The sequence below is a fragment of the Saccostrea echinata genome, unplaced genomic scaffold (assembly GCF_033153115.1).
Source record: "Saccostrea echinata isolate AGI-Se365-2 ecotype Australia unplaced genomic scaffold, CSIRO_AGI_Sech_v1 ptg000012l, whole genome shotgun sequence".
NCBI classification, from domain to species: Eukaryota; Metazoa; Mollusca; class Bivalvia; order Ostreida; family Ostreidae; genus Saccostrea; species Saccostrea echinata.
In genome coordinates, this window is record NW_026889761.1 from 9,296,163 (window position 1) to 9,312,074 (window position 15,912).

The following is a 15,912-nucleotide window of genomic DNA, read 5'->3' on the forward strand; positions in this document are numbered from 1 at the left end:
TTTGTCTGTTCGTGCTATTTATCAAAATTGGCTGAAATAAGTTCAGCAGTTCTAGAGAAGAACTTGGGTTAAAAAAAGTGTTCAAATGTTGACGCAGGACGACGGACGAAAACAGATAGCAATGGGTCGCCTGGGCGATTAGAACACTGGGTGAAAGAATTCACCAAAAGCGGAATGGAAGTAAATGGAGACCCAAATGAAGACTCAAATGGCCAACGATAATACTACAAACACACATGTACATTATTTTTCTTTACCAGTGTAATTTTTGTATGTTTTCTGCTAACCTGGCATATTCACATTATACTAAATTACAAAGCCTTGTTCTCCTATTAACCATGCAAAAGTTACGAATAGGTCAAATACTGCATGGTACATTTGTACACTGTAATATAATAACACTTCATGCATTTCAATATGAGTATGTATACGAGGTAAAACGGCGATTTTCCATGAAATTTGATGACCGCTGACCGCGTTACGCAGGAGACCGCTTAATAGAGTTACATTATATAGGAAAATTTATTGCCCAGGAGGAAATAAAATGACCGCATAGGACAGGTGCCCGCTGGATAAAGGTGACCGCTATGACAAGGTTGACTGTATTTCCTTTAGAAAGAGATTCCTTTAATCATTTTAGATACCAGCATATGCCTGTATACATCTTGATAGAATACTGTAGATTCTTAAATATTTGCGAGGAAGTATTTATCGCGTAATTTCGCGAGAAGCACCATTTATGGTACTGAAATCCATATAAAATCTCTTGATCAACCCTCCACTCGCGAATTATTGTTCTCGCAATTTAATATAGCCATTTCGCTATATCAAATACTCGCTAAGAATAAGGAATCTACAGTACAATACATCATGGTCCTGTCATCAAGTGGATCTCCTTCACAGGTTGTTTTGACCTGTCCACTACAACCTGCTCTTCACGCTTCTTCCATAAACACATGGATTCCATTTCTGCTTCCCTAAGACCTCTGATAAATTACCGTCTCTCAGTTCCTGTTATTCCGATGACCCGCAAATCCCTCCACATGGAAAGCCCCCACAAATCCTCGGCATCTCCACTGGAGGATGCCACACTCTCCAGTCTCGCTGCTGACTTCTCCAACCAAATCCTTTTACTTGTTCAGCTTCCGCTAGTGGGATTTTTTGGTTCTACCCTCCGTCGGCACTGTAAACCTAGAGGATGGAGACCAAATAACAATATCAGATCTCTGATTGGTAGCTGTGCTATGTACGAATCTCAGGTGTTTCCATAATCGTTGTGTCAACCTCTAGGCTTTCTATGGGATTCTTTTTGATCCTGGTGATTCTGCTGCTCCAGCCCTCCTATCTAACATTTTTGACTTCTCAAAACTGACCTACAAATCTAGTAAACACAAAACTAATATTGATTATATTATGTAATTACAGACGCATATAATCTTTATGAACATTGATAATTTCTTATATTTTTAAAGCTTACACTAAAATCGAGGACAGCTTATATAATAATTCTTCTCTAGAACCGCTAAACCAATTTCAACCAATTTTGGCATATAGCATCTATGGGTAAAGGGGAACAAAAGTTGTCTATTTCATGGTCCCTGTCCCCACTGGGGCCTGAGGGGTGGGGCTAAAACCACCAAAATTGATTCAATCTTTCAAAATCTTTACTCCTGGACATCAAGCAGCCAAAGTGTTGGCATGATTGTAATAAGCATCGGGCCCTCTACCAAAATTTTGAAATTCATGGCCCCAGGATCAGGGGTTCTAGATCTGGTGTTAGGGCGGGACTCTATTGATTATAAAGTGAAAATGCATTCTTCCTCTCTGCTCCTGGGTATTATTTAAACAAACTAAGTGCATGGTTATGATGCAAAAGGATACCTTTTCCAAAATTGTGAATTTCATGGCCCCTGTGTCAGGGGTTCTGGTGTTAGGGCGGAGCTCTATTGATAATATAGTGAAAATGCATTAATTCTTTGAAAATCTTATTCTCTGCTCCTGGGTATTATTTAAACAAACTAACTGCATGGTTATGATAAACCATAATGCCTTTTCCAAAATTGTGAAATTCATGGCCCAAGGGTTGGGGTTGGGGGGCTCTATTGGTTATATTGTGAAAAAGCATGATTAAATCCTTTGAAAATAATATTTTCTGTTCCTGGTTATAAATCAAAGAAACTAAGTGTATAGTTATGTTTAACAAGAGTGCTTCTTCCAGAATTGTGAATTTCATGGCCCCTAGGTCAGATGTTCTGGTGCTTTATAGATAATATAGTGAAAATGCACTATTTCTGTTAAAAAATCCTGTCTGTCCCTTTTTGTTAAGCAGGTAAACAAAGAGCATAGTTATGATGAACAATCGTGCTTTTTCCAATTTTTTTAAACTTGTGTTCCACGGTTTTGGTGTTTCTCGGGGGGTGGGGGTGGGGTGGGGGTGGGGGGTTATATTGCTACTATAGTGAAAATGTGTTGATTCTTTGAAAATCTTCAACGAAGTGCATAGTTATGATGATGAGGGTACCTCTACCAAATTTATGAATTTCATGACCCTGGGACATGGGTTTTGGTGTTTGGGTAGGGCTGTGTTGAATCCATAGTGAAAATGCATTATTTCTTTGAAAATCTTCTTTGTTCCTTGGCATATCGAAGGCAAACGTTAAACAAGGATATTTTACCAGATTTTTGAACATCAGGACCATTTGGTCAAATGTTCTGGTCCTGGCCAGGGCTCTAATATATAAATATTGCATTTAGTTGAGTGTAACATTGAAAATTTTCACCCCCAAAAAACCATTGTCAACCGAGGCGCAGCCTCAAATAAAATTGACCAAGAGAGGCCAATATGAGAGGTCACAATATGGGGTTAAAAGTAGTAAAAAACTAATAGTTTGTTATTAGTCTGCATGGTGATAGTGATAAATGGGTGATAGATTAGAATTTAATTTATGAGTCTAGACTAATTATTCCAGTGATCCTGATCATCCTATTTCTCTTGCAACAAAGCTTCATCCATCAGTTTTTGTTTTTTTTTTGTATTCTATGGATCCTCTAAATTGTTGTATTATACCAAGGTGACCGTTAAGGCCCTTGGGCCTCTTCATTGATGTCTATCGGACATGCCACGAAACATTTTACGTACGACGAAAGATATGCATGTCCCGGAAATCGCATGATTTTGCGGGAAATTCGGAAAGAAATATATAGTATGTCTCAATCGTCAATTTCAGTCTTTCATTCCTGTATACCAACAAATGTTAATATATTTAGAAACGAGAAATTACAGGTGAGACCTTCTTAATGAATCAACTGAAAAAAACACATGCTTAGAATTTATTTACAACAGACTACAGAGATACAATGTACAATGTTACCTATGAGTCCTACAATATTCTGAATCATGTGTATTACATGTACTAGTGCTGGTGCACAATTTTGCTTTACTCCACATGATGTTTTTTTTTTTTTTTTTAGAAAAAGTCGCCATGCATTCAATTAAGAAATAGAGTATCATTTTAAAACTTTTTTTGGAAATGTATACATAATACAGGTCTGGTACAATCTCACACTAGATTTAGCTACGTAGCTTGAATTACCTACATAGCTTTATTTACCTACCTGAAGTAGCTTTATTTAGCTACTAAATCAAACTTATTTCTTAAATTAGCATTTTTCCCAGAAAGTGCAGAAAATAGCACTTTGATGCAGTGATAATTTTCAGCTTTGAACTCATCTGAAAACAATTCATGAAAAATCACTCTTGGAGATGTGTCTTTTTCTGCGCAATTGCAATCAAAGTTCTAAAAGTTTGGGGGCTATATACAACAGTCAATTTGTGACCAAACAGTTATTTGTAGAATGAAATAACAAAGTAAACCAGTTTTGGTGAACATGAGCACAATGTGAAGCAATCATACTTATCCACGCCTCATTGCACACATGGTGGGGTACAGTACGTTACTCAAACAATGGAAATACATTTTTTCCTTAAAAGTGTTCAAACGCAGCAATGTTAAAACTATCTCTGCTTTGGATTGCTCTTTAAATAATACATTGAATAAATAATAGTAGACATTTACTTGCAATTTTTTGTCTTTTTAAGATAAAAAGCAAAATTGTGAAAAGTTGCCTTGAAATAGCTAAATAAAGCTACCTGAGGTAGGTAAATAAAGCTACGGTAGGTAATTTTAGCTACGTAGCTAAATGTACTGGACCTGGTATAAAATACAGGTTTGGTCATGTGATCAAGTCCCATAAAGCCAGAAAGACTTTTATGGTACAATTGTGTGTTATTTTCTTTAAGTTAATTTTGCTCAGCTATCAGGCAATGTGTCTCAACTCAATTCTTGATAATGAGATTGAAATGACAGATCAAATGGTTGTGTGTTATAATTGACACAACAGACTCCCCACCTGCACTCTTCAAACTGTACGAGACACTGTCTAGATTGAAACATCACATGATGTCTTATGTTAGCTGCATTTCCATACTAATGGAGTCTTAGATAGTGCATTTTTTTTAAAATGAAAACCATTCAAGAGCAGATACAATTATTTTTTGTTTCTTTTAAACTCCCTATAAGAACTTAATCTTCACTACAACAGCAGGCCTGTTATATTCGCCATTATCACATGGAATTGTGGTAGCAAAAGAATTCTAGGAAAGTTTCACACAAAATTTGCTTGACAAATGCCAAACAACCCATAGTGCTTTTTGTATCTCTTAACACAGAGACATTACCAGGTACAGCATTATGCATTCCAAATTAGGATAATTTACATCCATGATTAAAACTCTTGTGGAAATTTGGTTTGTCTAAATGAATTCTGGCAGAAGTTTGGAGGAATGCAATTGGGGTTCCTTGCATGGCTCGTACCTCGATATTTGGTCATATTTTTTTGTGGTTATACTGAGTGTATTTAGAATGAATTTAAAGGAAAGTGTCATGGTGAACACCCAAACATTCTGTGCAGTTAAAAATTTTCATACTGTTACCCGTTGTCATGCATTTTCAACCATTGCTAAGTAATGTTACCCTGAGCCCTGAGGGTGTGGTTTATGCACACAGTAGGGTAGTACTTTTTATCAAATGTTTCTAAACCAGTCAGATTTGACTATTTCAACATAAAAATACTAGTATAACAATATATAATCTTTTTTATCAATTACACTGCCAATACTTTTTTGAATAATTTCAGGCCATTGTTCGGATACCGGATAAAATAAAGAGCTTTTCAATAACACCAAGCAATGACTCTGAAGCAGAGGGGTGGATCTTAGTTCTAGGGTCAGTCTCAGGACAAATTTACAGAACAAGTTTTTCAGAGTTCAAGACACAGTATGAGCAAGCACAGGTTGAGTAAGTAAAAACTTTTGAATGATTTTAAAAAAAGATAGAACTACCTATTTTCAATTCAAATTTGTACAAGAAAAGGGCTCATAATTTGAGTAAAATTCAGTTCAGAGACATGTTAGAAATATAGTAATTCTAAACTATTTATGAATTTTCTCTTTCACTGATAAAACTTTGATTCAATGTAATCCAATTATAAAGTAAAAGTAATGATATAAAGAACATATAAAATGAATACATGTACTATAGCAGGGCTTTCAATAAGGGTGACAGGAAGCAATTTGTCACCCTAACCCTTTCAATGATTGAAATTCTAAAACAGCCTCTTCAAATGGATAAATTCACCTTTTCACTTCAAAATTATTGAGAGTTCTTTATAGCATGATATCAGCATTTTGATTTCCCACTGTTTTTCAGTTTCCAGACTTCTTTAGAAAACCAGCAAATCTTCACTGACCTGTTAGATGCCTCCTCTCCAGTTTGTGAAGCCACTGAGAGACCAGCTGCTGTCAGCCCTGATACTTTTGTTTATACTTTAACACCATCCCATATCATTCTGTCCTTGAGGTGTCCAGTTCTAGATGTCTGCCAATCTTTGGGGTTCATTTTTACAGTCACAGAGGATGACAACTGTGTTAAAGTGCACTCATACCCTAGTGATGTAAGTCATAGTTTGGCTGAGTCTCTCACAGAAAACATCCTAGAAGTACGAGGACACATGAAAAGTTCCAGCTGTAAGCTATTTGTTTTGACATGTGATTTGATTAATCATTCAGATAGAAGAAGAAGCAGTTCCACTCTACATATTTCATGTGAACTTTTTAAAAGTATTTGTGGTGAGGTAGTACCACTATGCAATTCCCCAATTTTACTCCTGACATTAGGGGAGGGATCAGTTTATTACAGTCCCATAAAGACCAACATCTTATCCTCACAATTCTCACCTTTCATGCTCTTATACCCAACCAGTAAACCTGTGTTAAGAATTCAATCAGGTAATTTGACGTTCAGAGAAATGAACAGACCAGATTCCGATACACGTATAGACCAAAAAGTTATAAACTGTCTAGTGATGTGTTCCTCAAATGGAGACTGTGCTGTTCTGACACACAATGAAAAGTTTGGAGCAGCCTTTGTTCAATTTTCTGTTCCTTGTTCTGTAGTGGATTTTAGGATTACTGGACGTAAACTGTACATTAGCAGTGGTGAAGATCTCTATGTAGCGGATGTTGTGGTCTCTGATAGTAATGACAAGTGTGAAGTGGAAGTGCAAAAAATGTTGAGCTTGAAATTTGCCTGTGCAAAGGAGATCCATTGTGTACCTGATTGCTCTGCTGTTGAAGGTACATATAAATGACATATATATATCTTAACATGAACTTCATTTTAATGTGGTTTTTACATTTCCATTTTGTTTGGTGATTAGTACAGTAAAGTATTTTTTTTTATATATATATATATAATTACTAACTTGTAAAATAACTGAATTTGACATTGCTCCATTATACCAATAAGATTTTAGATAAAGTATTATATATACTTTTGAAATGTTTATTTAACTTTGTTAGTATCTCCTCAAATTAAATCTTGTCTTAAATGTATGTTATAAAAAATCAGTTCAGATAAGAATTTCAGATTTTATTTATCAAGGTGAATGTCAGACTGATATGATGGGTCAAATACAATGCTATCAAAGAATTTGTTATACTTTTTCCACAACCTCATCTTTTGTTTTAGTATTATTATACATATGTATTTATTACTGAATTTTTGAAGTATTACACTATCATATATGTACTTAGGATGTGAAGTTAAGTATCTTTTAATATTTTGTTCATTCAGATGAATTATTTTCTTTTTTACAGAGGTTGCTTCTCACGTATTATGCAGAACAAAATTAGGAAGAGTATCTGTGATAGATGTCAACGTACGAATAAAACAAAACACTGTCAACAGAGCAACAAAACAGGGTCAGCATATCAAGGAACTCCTCACTGCTATTGAAAACTGTCACCTGCAAACCCAGACACTAGTCACCAAGGAAGAAAGACAACAAGAATTCATCTCCCAACTAAATATAGCCTCACATCTCATAAGATACAAAGGACTGCTCAAGTGTGAGTGTGCTGTACTGCAGCAAGTCAGGGGTAGTGAATTCTTTTTATCTTGTAAAGTGACCAATGAGAGTGGTTTAAAGTTGTCATGTGACTGGAGCTTGCTTGTGGATGTTCATCAGTCTAATCCAAACAAAACAACTTCTGCAAATGAAAGGTTAGACAGAGGTGTTAGACATAGTGACAGTGTACTCATTCAAGTTAATCTGCCATCTCAAAACACAAACAATCATTACCATGTTACACTAACTCTTTGTCTCCATTTTCCAAATGACCTTGAAAGTTTACCAGAAGAGAAAAGTAGCTTATTGTTACCAATCTTGGTTCATCAAGAAATACTTGACATCCTCAATTTTCTTTATGATGAAAAATGTCTGTATCAGAAAACTTGCCAGACAAGGTTAACGTTGCATGCTTCAATTATGAAGATGGCATTAAGTCGCCCCTCAGCAAATACAATGCAAACCAAATGCACAGCAAGAATGGAGGAAGATCAGTTATCTGAAGTACATCTTCTTGTACCTGCTGCTCTACTGAAAAATCCTGAAATCTCAGCTTATGGCCAAGGTATGTCTATACTCTTAATCAAAGACACCATTTACATGTATCATTACTACAGTTAAAAGTATTGTGTTATGATCTAGCTTTTCTTTTGAGAAGATAATAAATAAAAAATAATTAAAATCTGAGTCATAAGTGAAATTTTACCTGTGATAGTTTCGAAAGAGTACTATTTTATCTCTTACAGATGTGGAAGGCGTTTTGAAGTTTTTAACTCAAAATTGTCAACACCAAGTAGATGTTTTGAACCAAGAAGCAAGATTAGTGGATCCATCAGGAGAGCTAGTGAGATTATCTGTGGAGATTTTGGACACTGGAGTAGATGGGCCATCACTGAAAATCACCATCTCTACAAGACCAATCGCTTTAGCAGCTGCAGTCAGAGAAGCAGCCTCTAGACGTATACAGGTGCTTGTTTAACTATGTATGTATAAATAGGTGCTAGTTAATGGATGTACATATAAAACAGGTTAAACATGTCAAAGTAAAATAATTAAGTAAAATATGAGGCAAGAATCTATGGTTCAAACAGAAAATGATACACTTGGATACATTTTTAAGGTTTAAAGCATCATCTAAAAAGGGTCTTCTTTTTAATGGACCGGTCACAGTAGCCTAGTGGTAGGACATTCACTTCATGATCAGGAAGCCCGGGTTCGATTCTTGTTTGCTGTGTCACATCAAACTTAAGACTATATAGTGACTATTCCCTCGCCAAGTGCCCGGCATTAGCAGTGAAACTGTGAAAGTTGTGGGTCTTTTGTATGAGACCTTAAAAACTTTGATCCCTTGGCATGGTATTGGCGTTGGCATGATAAAGAACCTTCCCTGCTTAATGGCCCTGAGAGCTGCATATAGGTCTAAATTCGAAGCCTTTCGCCAGCATACAGCGATCACTGATGTCTCTATATGAGTGAAAATTTCTGGAATGGGTCGTTGAACAAAACACAATCAGTCAGTCTTTTTCATGAGTTTCCTTTGAAATTCATACAATATGTTGCAAAAAATAGTTCTCTTTTATTCATTATCTAGTGTAAGTATGAAATACATGTATATTTAATACTGTTAATTGTTCACTTAGAAGTGTTTTTTTTTTAATTCAAGAATGCAGGGAAGAATGAAAACTCCAAAGAATGCTTACTGAAGGTTGTATAATATTTATCTTTTTTTTTAATCCAGAAAAATGTCACTCTAGAAACTTTAAATCTTACAGATAAGTCACCTACTTGTTATACACATTTAGGAATAAATTGGAGAAAGAAGTATGTATCTAACACCATGGCTGTCTTGATACAGCATATATAAGCTAGAGTTAGAATACATCTAATGCTTTGATATTAACGCAAGTATTTTTTTACCCTAAAAAGTTTACGAGGTCATAGCCAGAAATGTTCATTTTCCCATGAACAAACTGGTATTCAGAACACAGACAAGAGGATTTCACATTCACTAAGTTTATAAGGCCACTTAAAAATTCCTCAGAATTATTGATACAAGTACTCTGAAGAGGCCTGTATGACTTTCCAAGGATTGAGATTTTTGATTAATACCATACATGACTGATTTTGTTTCAGGGTACTTTGCCATCCCTTGATATTCCTAGTGTCTCTTCATCTTCCATGACAAAGAAGGATCTTATTGAAATGTACAGACAATTACGATGTGTATCTAGTAATTAAAGAAAAGAGAAAAGTTTCAATGTGTTCCAATCAAATTAGAAGAAAAAGAATGGCTTGTTTATGAGGCATGAATTCCCTGTTTGATAAACAATTAACATATCTTTGTACTTTATGTATTATAGAATTATTCTTCATGTTTACCAAGAAAAGTTCTAGGGAACAACTTAAAAAAATCATTACACCTTGGCATTTACATTTCAAGGAGGCACATAGTATCAGCCTCCCTCCCCAACTTTTTTTCCCAGACCATACCTTTTACTGTTGAAAATATTTATTAAAAGGCCAAATGCACCCCCTCCCCCTCTATTTGTTGCAGAATAGTTGTAAGTGTTAAATAAAATTCCTTGTGGGGAAAAGTTGGAACCTACCCCCCACCCTTTCCAAGTTTTTTCAGGTAAGTGGTACATGTAAGTTTGTCAAATTATTTTCTGGTTGCCAGCCCCCCCCCCCCCCCTTTCAAAAACGATACTACATGCCTGTCAATCACTGAGTCTTCATAAGGACAATGTCCAACACTAAGTTGTACTGTCTGTCTGAGCTGTGATGTGTTATTAATTATACCACTCAGTTGGGAAAACCATACTTGTGTGGGTTATATCCACTGCTCTGTTTTGATGTTTCAAAAGATATATCTAAGAGATTTACTGTTACAAAAAAAGTGCTCTCACTTTCGAAGTTACTTTGAAGTGAAATATTCTACATGCATACTTCACCATAGAATTATTATGTTTATTTCTTTGAAAGGACTTCCTTGGAGTGTGACATTATTATCATTACAGTAAAACATGGTGATAGCAAAAACTTTTATAATGAATTTATGCTTAAAAGCAAAGTGATTTTCATTTCCCATGGTTTTAAAATGTGTTGTGAACTGAACAGATATAACGAATTACAGATCTAACAAATCAAAATTGTTGGTCCTTGACAGTTCACTATGAGCATGTTTTACTGTATATTGCAATTGTTAAAAAAGTGGTAAAGTGATCAATCAAAAAAGCAAAGTTTACTTGTAAAATATTTATAATCAAATGAATTGAATAATGAATCATACTTTGAACAACATTGTTAAGCTTCAACATCAATATATTTCCCATGTTGAAAACATGATCCTTGGTAAAATTTAGATCTAAAAATGTACATGTATACACTAATGTGACACAGAATTGCACTATACAAAAATAACTATCCCTATCTTATACTACTTTGTATGTCGGATACACTGAGGGAATGAAAGCAAAAGTTATTTAATAATGTAAAGATGGTCAAAATATGTAGGATTATAATCCAGATTGGATTTGAAAGTTCTTGGTATACATCTAAAGTGAACATTCACTGTGCAACATACCAATATACAATATTTCAGCAGGTATTTGAGGTTATATTTTTTCCTTAAAATAAACAAGATATCACTTTTTATAAGGTAGGGGATTATTTATTTATGATTATAAAAAAAAACCCAACAATATTATGTGATGTAATGATGCAATGAACAAAAGCAAATGGATTTGTAAGACTTTCTTAAATCATGGTGATTAATACAACCTAAAATGCATCTACATCATCTTGGATGCATAGTGAAATGAAAAAAAAAAAAAAAAACATATAGGAACAAGCTGAGGAAAATACCAACAGTTGGGTTTATGTAAATGTAGTTAATATTTTCATTAAAATATTCATTAATAAACATTGAGGAAATAATTCACAAAAAATGCTAAGGTTTAATTAGCTAAAGGCATTTTCTCTGCCTTTCTCCCATGTTCTTTTCTATATATGTAAAAAAATATGTTATGTGGCAGTAAATGCTACATGTATATTCATATCTTAAAAAAAAAGAGATAGTTACTCCACTAGATCTAGTAGTCCAATCTCTCATGGTAACAGATGAAGTAAATACAAAGCATATTAGACCGAAGATTTGACCCAGAAATCACTCTGAATGCACATTATCAAATTAACATGGTATCACATTGTACAGTAGGATTTAAAATACTTTTCATCTGACAGATTCTTGATGCAATATTTTAACTCTTTAGTGATCAAATGTGCATACTCTAAATATTAAGTGATTACTTATCAAAGTTATTAACACAAACTTTTTAAAATATATTTGGATTTCATCCGTAAAATCAGCTCAGGTTATACCATGTACATGTATGTGTTCAATTCAAAAGGATTGAAAAAAATACTTGTCAGCCACATGGCCAAATCAAAAAAATCAAGTTTGTGGAATTGGGAAACTATTTTATAAAAGGTTATGCATTGTATGAGAAACCGGGTTTTTCATAAACAAAATTGCACAAAATTATTCAGCAAATGAGTGTGCTTTACCTGTATGATATGTATTGATATAGAATGTGAGCTCTTGGTAAAAGAAAAAGAAACTGGTTTAAATATTTTGCGTTTTAAAATAGTTGTTTTGTTGACAATTTAACATTAGCATGACTAGAGACATTTAAAAAAGTATACTCCAATCTTTTACACATCTACAGTGTATTAATATTATATCTTTTTACCTCTGGTATCATTGTCTGATTCTCAGAATTGGAAAATAAATGTATACTTTACAGGTAGCTTATAAATTAATGTTTAGATAATTTAAATTTAACTTTATAATTCAAAGTGCCATTACAAGAAAAATAGTTATAAAAAAAATTCATAATTTGCAATCTTGGTAAGACAAAAGTTATTAATATCCACTGAACAGAAGAATACTCTGCATCTAATTAAAAAATATAATAAATTAATTAAAAAAAATGATTGAAAAAGAACAATACAGCAGCATTACCAGTAGAGCAATCAAAGAACTGTTAATCATTTAACAACCGAGTCCAAATGTGTGTGCATATACTGGAATATACTTCATGGCATTTAGTCTGGCAATCATTTATAGCAGAAATTTTATGATAGGTCTAAACTTACTCAACAATGCCACATGATACCATATTATTTTAGAAACATTGCTTTAGAAAGATTATAAAATCAATAATGTATTACTGAAAATGTATGAGCTGCATCATACATCACGCACACGACTGACACCAAGTGCAGGAAATAACACTGGATTCATAATGCTGAGTTTTGTTTTGTTGTTGTTTTTTTTTTCTTTTTACAATGCAAAGGCCTGTACGTAGAAGAGACTGGTTTTAAGAATTGCTGTACAAAACACATGTCAAATAATAAATAGGGAATGTTGTGAAGTAAAAGTTTCACAGATATAAACAAATCAAAGAATTATAAAAACATTTCTTTCTTTAGGTGACATTAAAATTCTGGTATGTACCATATATGTTTGTTAGGCACAATAAATTGAAAATTGTAGTGGAAAAAAAAAATAATACAGAACAATGCATAACATCTTAACTCATTCACCTCATGTGTATATCAGAATGGTGAAAAATTGGCAAGTTTATGAAGGTGAAAATCAAGGACTAGTACACTGTATATCTTCTATAACTGATTTCATCAGGCAGATTATAAAATGCTCATGGCAATGCATGGGTATATGAAATACTATGGTTAAAATCAATCAGCACAACTTTTACATGAAAGCTCATAAAAACAATTGCATTTAATAATATTAACAAGTTCATATATATATCACGATGATATAAATTTATCAGGTATCCTATTTTGTGTCTATCTTTTTAGAGTATTATTGACAATGTTAGTTTAGATTTAATGACTGCTTCTAAATAATTTTGAATTTCACTTAACAGGTTGGAAATCTACACTTTTTTTGTGTTAAGTCCTTTCTCAGATGTAAAAATGTATATATATGAATTAAAAAAATCTGTCAAATCTATTATCACAAGTTAAAAGTACGCTGTTTCCTTTGTCCAATGTACATAATTGAAAAAAAATGCATATATTTGCATCTAAATAAATAGATTTTTTTAAAAAAACTATATTCCATTTGAAATGTTTTTTTTTCCCAACATAAGATATAATGGGTGTGAGTCAAGAAGCATGTATACACATTCAATATAATTATGCACCAATATATATATATATACAACATAACACTCCAAAATAGAGTGAACTATGATCCTGGATAAAAGGGAATTTACAAAGCACCTGTCACTGCAAGTATAATTAATAAGATCATTATAAATCCACCTCCAACAGCAATGTAGCTGATTATAACTGCCCGTTTGGCCCTCTTCTGAGCTAAGCCATACAGACCTTTCCCATTATACATCTTGGCTTTCCATGCCTCCCTATTGGCGAAAACCCCAATACAAAGACAGAAAAATACACTGACATATGACATAATCAAAATCTGGTTGAAGGTTTTCCAGGGTGGGGGTGTCAGGTCATCTTCTGGGACTTTTTTCACAAGGTGGGGCACTGTCACAGTGGTTTCTCTGTATGGGTTTTCAGTGGTGTTCTGGTATGCAGGGTCTATTGCATAACTTGATACATTTTTTCCATTGCTTTTAGGTGCTTGGTTTTCTATCAGGAGAGATAACTCTACCTGTTCGGCATCATCGTGATTGGGTTTTGTTTCTGCAGGTGTTTCTTGGTTTAGTTGCAAAGGTTCTCTCTCCAAAACCATTGAGTCATTCCTGGCTGTGCAGGCCATTGTCTGGTCATAGACTTTGACTCAACTTGGAGTTTATTTCTGTAATGTAATTTATAATATGAATATAAAAATAATTTTACAATAGTGTTTAAAATTGAGTTTTGAAACAATATATAAATATTGTATTCAGAATTTCTGTACCAGAAGTACAAATACTGACCATTGCCTATGTAAACATGTCTGGTACAATCACTAGACTTAGCTACGCAGCTTGAATTACTTTATTTACCTACCTGAAGTAGCTAAATATTTAGCTTCTAAATCATAATTATTTCTAAAAATTAATATTTTTCTCAGGATGTGCAGAAAATCGCCTTTTGATGCAGTGATAATTCTTAACTTTGACTGATCTGAAAACAATTCATGAAAAAAAAATCACTCTTGAAAATGCGTCTTTTTCATCACAAATGCAATCAAAGTTCTAAAAGTTTGGGGCTATATTAAACAGCAGCAGCTACAGTCACTTCTTGAATGATAACAAAGTTATGCATAACATGATAATTGATTAATAATCAATAAGCACAATGTGAAGTAATCATACTTATCCATGCCTCACTGCACACACAAGGTGGTTTACAGTTACTCAAACAATGGATTATGGAAATAGCAGTACATCTATTGCTCAAAATTGTTCAAACGCAGCAATGTTAAATGATCTCTGCTTTGGATTACTTTTTTTGAAAATCCCTACTATAAATATGAGTAGACATATACTTGCAATTTTTGTCTATTTGAAATAAAAAGCAAAATTGTGAAAAGTTGTTTTGAAATACATGAAATAGCTAATTAAAGCAACGATAATTTAAGCTATGTAGCTAAATGTAGTGATTTGTAAACACAAAGTTATAATTTAAATAAATTCATGTAAAATTTCCCACTTTCGTTTTTTGACATTTACCTTATGCAAATGGCCATCATTCATGTGACTGACAATTGAGTCATAGACAGATAGACAACTATGTATGTTCTTAATGTTTCTCCATTTCTATATTATCAATCGTTTAAAGTTTATAGAATGGATACTTAAGGCGAATCATGAATAACACCTATAAGGCTTTGGATGTAATTACACAAAGCCCGTACCCTGAACTTAACTGTTATGAATTTAAAAACTTTTAGCAGTGTGAAACAAGAATATGTTCCAGACAAAACCAGAAAACAGACTTCGAAACTACATGGCCAAAAATACATAAAACCAACCAAATATTACCTCTCAGTCCACAATTTTTCCTCAAATTTATCCTTTATTGCGTGAACGCAGATTACAGTCAGTTGTTTACTTTCTAATTATAATTTATTTTGCCTCGAAATAGAAACAGGAAGTGCTTATTAAAAGTCATGTAATCGTAAAGTAGTAATGATCGAAATACTCATTTCCGGAATATCACGGGATATGATATTATTCACATCAAAGGACACGTAGCTTCTGATCACCATTTAGTTGCAGCCCGTTTGAAACTAAGAAAAAAATAATTGTTCAGGCCCAACTCCCAAAGGTATGCAGGGGCGTAGCTTCCATTGTGGCAATGAGGCAACTGCCTCACTAGATTTTTCACCACCACCACCCCTTCCCATAATCAAAAATACATTGCAGATAATACGTAAAATTAATGGCAATTCTTTTA

At 33.7% G+C, this 15,912-nt stretch overlaps 2 protein-coding genes across 2 annotated transcripts; one reads left to right on the forward strand and one right to left on the reverse strand.

Annotated features, from left to right (window-relative positions):
* Positions 1-3,205: 3,205 nt before the first annotated feature.
* LOC133185315 (uncharacterized) lies at positions 3,206-9,717 on the forward strand. Its single transcript, XM_061320452.1, has 7 exons — positions 3,206-3,283; positions 5,197-5,357; positions 5,769-6,694; positions 7,217-8,032; positions 8,214-8,434; positions 9,131-9,172; positions 9,601-9,717. The coding sequence occupies exons 1-7, from the start codon at positions 3,206-3,208 to the stop codon at positions 9,703-9,705; spliced, it is 2,349 nt and encodes a 782-aa protein (XP_061176436.1). The 3' UTR covers positions 9,706-9,717.
* Positions 9,718-10,691: 974 nt separating this feature from the next.
* Positions 10,692-15,595, reverse strand: LOC133185316 (uncharacterized). The gene is made up of 2 exons (XM_061320453.1): positions 15,498-15,595; positions 10,692-14,326 (listed from the first exon to the last, which is right to left on the reverse strand). The coding sequence occupies exon 2, from the start codon at positions 14,285-14,287 to the stop codon at positions 13,769-13,771; it is 519 nt and encodes a 172-aa protein (XP_061176437.1). The 5' UTR covers positions 14,288-14,326; positions 15,498-15,595; the 3' UTR covers positions 10,692-13,768.
* Positions 15,596-15,912: the final 317 nt, after the last annotated feature.

Bases quoted from the DNA above. Each gene is read 5' to 3' on its own strand.
- LOC133185316 (XM_061320453.1), bottom strand. From the start codon at position 14,287: ATGGCCTGCACAGCCAGGAATGACTCAATGGTTTTGGAGAGAGAACCT.
- LOC133185315 (XM_061320452.1), top strand. From the start codon at position 3,206: ATGTCTCAATCGTCAATTTCAGTCTTTCATTCCTGTATACCAACAAAT. The intron at 5,358-5,768 runs GTAAGTAAAAAC...ACTGTTTTTCAG, and splicing joins TATGAGCAAGCACAGGTTGA to TTTCCAGACTTCTTTAGAAA. The intron at 8,033-8,213 runs GTATGTCTATAC...TATCTCTTACAG, and splicing joins AATCTCAGCTTATGGCCAAG to ATGTGGAAGGCGTTTTGAAG.